The sequence below is a fragment of the Mus caroli genome, chromosome 15 (assembly GCF_900094665.2).
Source record: "Mus caroli chromosome 15, CAROLI_EIJ_v1.1, whole genome shotgun sequence".
Taxonomy (NCBI): domain Eukaryota; kingdom Metazoa; phylum Chordata; class Mammalia; order Rodentia; family Muridae; genus Mus; species Mus caroli.
This window is the reverse complement of record NC_034584.1, coordinates 6075877-6082579: the sequence shown is the minus strand read 5'-3', so window position 1 is coordinate 6082579 and position 6703 is coordinate 6075877. Positions and strand designations below refer to the sequence as shown.

At 33.7% G+C, this 6703-nt stretch overlaps 1 protein-coding gene across 2 annotated transcripts in view; it reads left to right on the top strand.

Annotated features, from left to right (window-relative positions):
• Spef2 (sperm flagellar 2) overlaps nt 1-6703 on the top strand; it is a 163231-nt gene that overhangs the window by 82114 nt on the left and 74414 nt on the right. The window contains exons 19-20 of one of the 2 annotated variants that reach the window (XM_021183947.2): nt 928-1080; nt 4832-4882. In XM_021183947.2, the coding sequence (XP_021039606.1) occupies nt 928-1080; nt 4832-4882 (204 nt within the window). Of the gene's footprint in view, nt 1-927; nt 1131-4831; nt 4883-6703 lie in introns of those variants that run through there. The other variant, XM_021183946.2, reaches the window with a different exon arrangement.

Genomic DNA, 6703 nt, shown 5'->3' with positions numbered 1-6703 from the left:
GTTGGATCTCATGGAGGCATTTCCTCAACTGAAGCTCCTTTCTCTGTGATAACTCCAGCTGTGTCAAGTTGACACAAAACCAGCCAGTACAGTAGGTTTGGTTGTTTTGGAACTCACTCTGTAGATCAGGCTGGCTTTGAACTCAGATATCTGCCTGCCTTTGCCTCCCATGTGCTGAGATTAAAGGTATGAGCTACCACCATCCAGCACATGGTTATTTTAACTCACAAAATCCACTTAATTGCTGTCTATATATTCTTAGGTGTGTGATCATCCATTTGAGTTGGTAGACTAACAGTAGTTTTACCATTTACACCTGGCATCCTACATCTCATATCATACTGCTTGAGTTATTTATTATTTATTTATTTATTATTTTCATTTCATGAGATACTAGGATGATGTAAAAGGCACTGTATAGGACAGAGTGGCTTTCAACTTTCTGTGCTTCTCCCGACTCAGCCGCTTCAGAATTGAGATTACAGGCATTCACTGCTACATGTGACTGCTCTCCTTTCTTTATGCATTTCTAACTTTGATGTTCTAGATCTTTTTACCTAATATTTTGTTTTCCCATTCTTATATTTTCTTTGACATTTGAAGTTAGCCTTTTTTATTATCTAATAATACATACACACATATATATATACACCTACACACACACACACATACACACACATCATCAACATCATCATTATCACCCTCATCTCATACCATTATCATAACCATAACTGTGAGGAAAACGAATAAAGAAGAACCCAAAACATGAATGAATGTTAGAAATAGTTAATTTTGCTGCAAATAGAGTATGTAGAAGTAATTTTACTGATAAGTATAATTACATAATAATTTTGATATTTGTTAGTTGAATGAAATAGTAGGCAACCGGACTCCCTAATGAAGGTTTGTTTTATCATCCTTCTGAAGTTGAAAAGGCACTGGAAGAAAAGGAAACTGAGAAAAAGGCAGGAACTCCCCCAGCTGAGCCTCCCGCTATGAGCCCTTCCCTTTCTTCTGAAGCAGAAAAGGACAAGGAGCCTCATCAGGCAAAAACTCCTGGGAAAGGAAAGACACAATCAGGTGACTGACAGAGATCTGTAATCCTATTTGTCAGTTTCTTGTTTTCACATAGAAAAGCATGATAAGTTAGAATAGCAGGCTACTTGTCTAGATTTAGACTGTGGAGACTTCAATCGTGTGAAACAAATATTTATGTCCAGATGTGGGAATAGTCTTTTTACTTTTTGTTTGTTTGTTTGTTTTAATGGTATTGCAGATTCTATCAGGATCTCTCACAGACAGAGAATATGCTCTACCACTGAGCTACATTCCTTTTGAATTCAAGGAAAAGCCCTCCAACTGAGCAAAATGCTTGTTTAAAAAGCTCAATGTCTTCCCTGTTCCACGGGAGATGTGGAGTCACCCTGTCAGGCCAGGTGCTTAGACGTTCAGATAGGAAGAGGAGGGATGTAGAGTAAAAAGAAGTGTTTTAGGGCATATGGAGAAGATAGCTGCTTAACAACATTAATTAGACAATTGAATTTGTGTATAGCCAGAAACATTCAGCTAGACAGTCATAGAATAGATACAGATGAGGCTAGTGACATAGCTTAGTGAGTAAAGGTGCGTAGTCACAACCTAAGCTATAGCCTCAAGACTCATGAAGTTAAAAAAAAAAGAAAAGAACCACATCTCAAAAGTTACTCTCTAACTCCACATGCTTAACATGGCATGTGTGTGCACAAGCACATATACATAATACACACATACACACACTGTCATCCCAGTAAACTTAAATGATGTTTTATAAAAACACAATCTTGTAGAAAATACATTATAGATTCAATTTGTTCTAGATGCTTAGCCACTGGAGCCTGTAAATTTAACATTAAGTGACAGAAAATGTACATGATTAAGCATTCTGCTAGTGACATTTGTATGACACCAATATCAAAGTGACCTGTGGCATAGCTTCTTCACAGTTGGTTGGCTGTTTAGCTGTCTATCTCATTGCCTATCCTTGGTATATCATAACTGTCTCTAATAATAGTTTCACTGCATGGAGACTTGACATAAATCTGTTGTTCTTTACAAAATTAAATGTAATCATAGTAACCAAAATTATAGAGATGAAGCAAAGAACTTAGTTTCACACAATTAAGGTGAGCTTGATAATAATATACAAAGAACCATTGTGCTTAACAAAACTGGGTTTAACGAAATACAGAGTGTATATATATATACATATATATGTGTATATATATATATAATTTATTTTAGTATAAGACAGTAAAATACAAAATTATATATAATACACAGTACATTTTCCTATAACCTCACTAGGAATTAGAATATATAATATTTAATTAGAAAAAGTCAAATCTTTGAAATGTGATTTACATTTCACATGCTGGAGAATTACCCACCATGGTCTTTTGAGCTTGCTTATAATCAGAATATCAGTGTAACTGTGCCTTTCCCAAAACTAACTTCTAGTCTTTCTTATTCTGACAGAATTTAAATATTTAAGTTCCTAGAGTATTTATTTTCTATTTTAAAGCTGTAACCTTGAATAGTGTACACTGGAGGAATAATAAATCTGCTTTGGCTTCACTGACTGACTGTACCTGTCTCTTTCTTTTCTAACAAGGGGAGAGTTAGTCCCAGATCTTATAAGCATATACTATGATTCATTTCTACTTGCTTAGTTACATCCAAGCACATAACAATACAGGTGGAAGATATTTGTGCTCATAGGCATCAAAGGCAGGAGGGCAGAGAGAGCCACCCAGAAGCTCAGATAAAAAAAGTTTGCCCAAGCAAGTTAGAGCTTTTTCTTTACTATTTCAAAGAGAAAGTGACTGTGAAAAAAATATTCCTTCTTTTAAACAAGAATCAAAACACTAGCTTGAAAATTGGTCGGAGGAGGCACAGTGCACTTAATCTTAGCAGATTTGGTCCAAGTACAATTCTAGAATACAGGTCTCCATTTTATATGTTTCCACCCTCTTTAGGATTCAACTAAAAACCTTCACATTTGTCTTCCATTGAAAGGTCTATTTAATTTTGAACTAAAGTTCTCAGTATAAAATAATAATAATAATAATATCATGGTACTATTTAAGTGGTTTTTGTCTTTATTTGTTTGTTTCTTTGTAGGATAAGCATGGTACTGTAAACCTGAAACCCCAACATTTGCCAGAAATAAAAGGCAAATGAGGAGTTAAACACTCTCTCTCTCTCTCTCTCTCTCTCTCTCTCTCTCTCTCTCTCTCTCTCATTGACTGTCTCACTGAAACACACTTAGATTTCAGAACATATTTTAGAGCTAATATTTAAAATGGGTCAGAGTACATGTTACTTCCAACATCTTTCCACAAAACTTTATAAATCCAGTGTCTTATTTTATTTCTGTATGACCATCTTGTTCTAAACAGCAAAACTCCTTACATTATCTTGCTACCCAGAATATTTTTATCATAAGGCTTTCTAATTATTACACTTTTTTCTGTAAAACAGTTAACTGATTCCAACATACAAAACTTTATGAAATTCGCTGTCAAATATATGTATGTTTAAAAGTCCTTTTAGGTAAAAATAATCCTTTTAGGAGGATGATCTGCTGTGTCTTTTATTTGTTTGTTTCTAAGGAATCTTAGCAGTCAACAAGAAATATTCAAAAGCAAGTAACATGCACTAATGTAATTTTTGACTATCACTTCTAAGCACACACATGCACACATACACACACACACACACACACACAGAGAGAGAGAGAGAGAGAGAGAGAGAGAGAGAGAGAGAGAGAGAGAGAGAGAGAGAATGGAGATGATTAGATTTCTACATAATAATAATTTAAGCTGTCATACTTGTTCATTGAAGACAGTACATATACTAATATCAAGAGAAGTAAATAATTGAGCATTTTAACAACTAATACATCATGTAGTAGTAAGGTTTTTTCCTTCAAGGACCTATTTCTTATTCACTATTTAGGAATCATAGTATTAACCTATAAATTGTCCATTTTCTAGTTTCCCTCTTTCTGCAATTTACTTTTCACTAGGTTCTAGGAAATGTGAAATAAATATGCTCACATTATCCTTTATATTGTAAACTAGAGCCAGTGCAATTGGAAATACAGGAGTCAGTAGGCAATACAGTGCATGGCACCCCCCAAAAATTCCAACTAAGGATATATCATGTTAGAACAATGTTATTTAGATCTTTCTCAAGGTGCTTCATTTTTATTAGTGACCCAATCATATTATTATCATTATTATTATTTATTACCATGTGTATGCATGGTATATAAGGTAGGGAATTTGGAATCAGTTCTGTTCCCCCAACTCTATGTAGATTCTCAGTGTAGAACTTTGATTATGAAGCTTACTCCACCTAGGAGAAGCACTGTTACATGCTTAGCAATCTTCCTGAGTCATCTTTCTTTAGGATGCTCTGCCTTATTAAATCAAGGTCATTTTGTCACAATAAATTTAATTAAATTGTGTTGCTTCAAATGGACTAGTGATTTATCTTTAAAAGCCCTACCATCTCGTTAAAGATTATGAACAAATCCATTACTAAATTTCACTATTAAAGTAATATTAGATTTCCTTGCATGAAGACATAGAATAGAACTGTAATTCTTAATGAACTATCATTCATTAAGAATAAATGCAGAGTCTGTCTTCAGATAGACTTCAGCTCACAGGGAAAAAAAGTGATTCATTTGATGCAGTTCACAAACATATTTGATTGCTTAAAGTTTTTACAGCTTAGGCTATTGAAATAAACCATCAATGATATTTGTATGTTGAATTTTATTTAGAAACCCAGCATGGTAAGCAAGAATCTCAACCTGAAGGAAAAGGAAAGAAAGGTGAGACTGTATTCAAAGGAAAGGTACAACAGATAAAGTTAGCTATTGTCACATGTATTCCTGTGTTTTATAACCAGCTAAGAAAAAAACAGCCATAAAGGATGGCAGGCAGTATATATTGTGACTACTTTTGGGGGGCATTTGTAAATCTTTAGTTCATTCTAAAGAAAACAGCATCAGATTCCAAGGCAATGGAGAAAAAAAAAGTGATACTTGCAAGAGATAATGAAGTGGTTGTTTAATAGGCAGAGTATCCATAGATCATGGATATTATAGGTATTAAGCTTTGCTCCCATAAAGCCTCTGCTGTGCCTTCTTGGGCCTCTCATTAAATCATATTCACTAATAAACACTTGCACATAACATCCCCATCTTTCCTTACAACACAGAAGTAGAACTATAACTCTACATTGGACCAGTAATGACCTGCTATTACAATTTCTGAAATGCAAGTATGTAATTTTCTCACTCAATAGCTCATATATGTAATCCTATGTGAGAAATTTCACTTGATATGAAGGGGTGTGCAAAGTTGCTGCTACTGCACGAGTGGTTATATAATGAGTGTGTATTCCCTTTCATTTTCTTGTCTTGGGTGTGATTTCAGAGCCACAGTAGCACCTGAGTCTCCGCTTATGCAAAGGCTGGGACTACCATGACTGCCTTCTTATTTTCAGGTTTTGACCTTATGTTTTGAGTTGCACTATTATCTAACTTAAATTTTATTATATTTGCCTATTTTATTTTATCCATTGATTTGAAATAAGGTAAATACTATTTTTGAAGTACATAATGGAAACACGCAGGCTCTAAAACATGTTAGTTAGATTCATGTTGTTGCTATAACAACAAAAAAAATTAAAGGTATAAATGCAATGAATGCATGTACTCGACTTGTTTTCAGATAGGTTACCAGAATTACCATCTTGTGGTGTGTACTTCTACTTAAATATTCATCATGAACTGCCAATCAAGTCATAGTCTAAAAGTGGGTAGTGATAGTCACAATATAATCTAAATGTTATGAATATCTTGATATATATCTCAATTCTATACCTCAATACTATACACACAAACACACAGAGTTTTTAACAGTCATGATTATTTATGTATGTGTGTAGATATATTTCTTAATATTTGAAATCAGTACCATTGACACTGAAACAATTATTTATATTACAAGTCATTCAATTACAATAATATTGAAATCATCTCTTAAATGTTCTGATACACACAATCACACTATATATGAGATATATATATATATATATATATATATATATATATATATATATATGAGTATTTAAGCTAAGATGAACATCATATTCTAGAGCATTACTGTCAAAGGCAATCTTGCCATGATTATGTGACACAGTAGACTTATGTTAGTAGATGTAGTTAATGAAACAAGGCTGAGATACCATTTTAATTGAAATTTTAACTGCTGTAATTTATACTCATCTCTTGATTGTTTACCACCAGAGAAATTTCCCATTTCATATTACTTATCTCTTGCATCTTAATTGTTCCCAAATTAAACTCAAATGAAAGATTATTGTATGAGCACCATAAAAACATATTAAGTACACATGGAGAGACTTGCTACCAAATCATAAATTAGATGTGTTAGAATGGAGACTCTGAGAGCACCTTATTTTGAAACACAGGCACTAAAAAAGCCAGAAACAACCATGCAAGATAAACAGTTAAAATATATTCATTCACTAGCTCAGTTAAATTAACCTAAAGGATTTTTCCTTCCTTCCTTCCTTCCTTCCTTCCTTCCTTCCTTCCTTCCTTCCTTCCTTCCTTCCTTCCTTC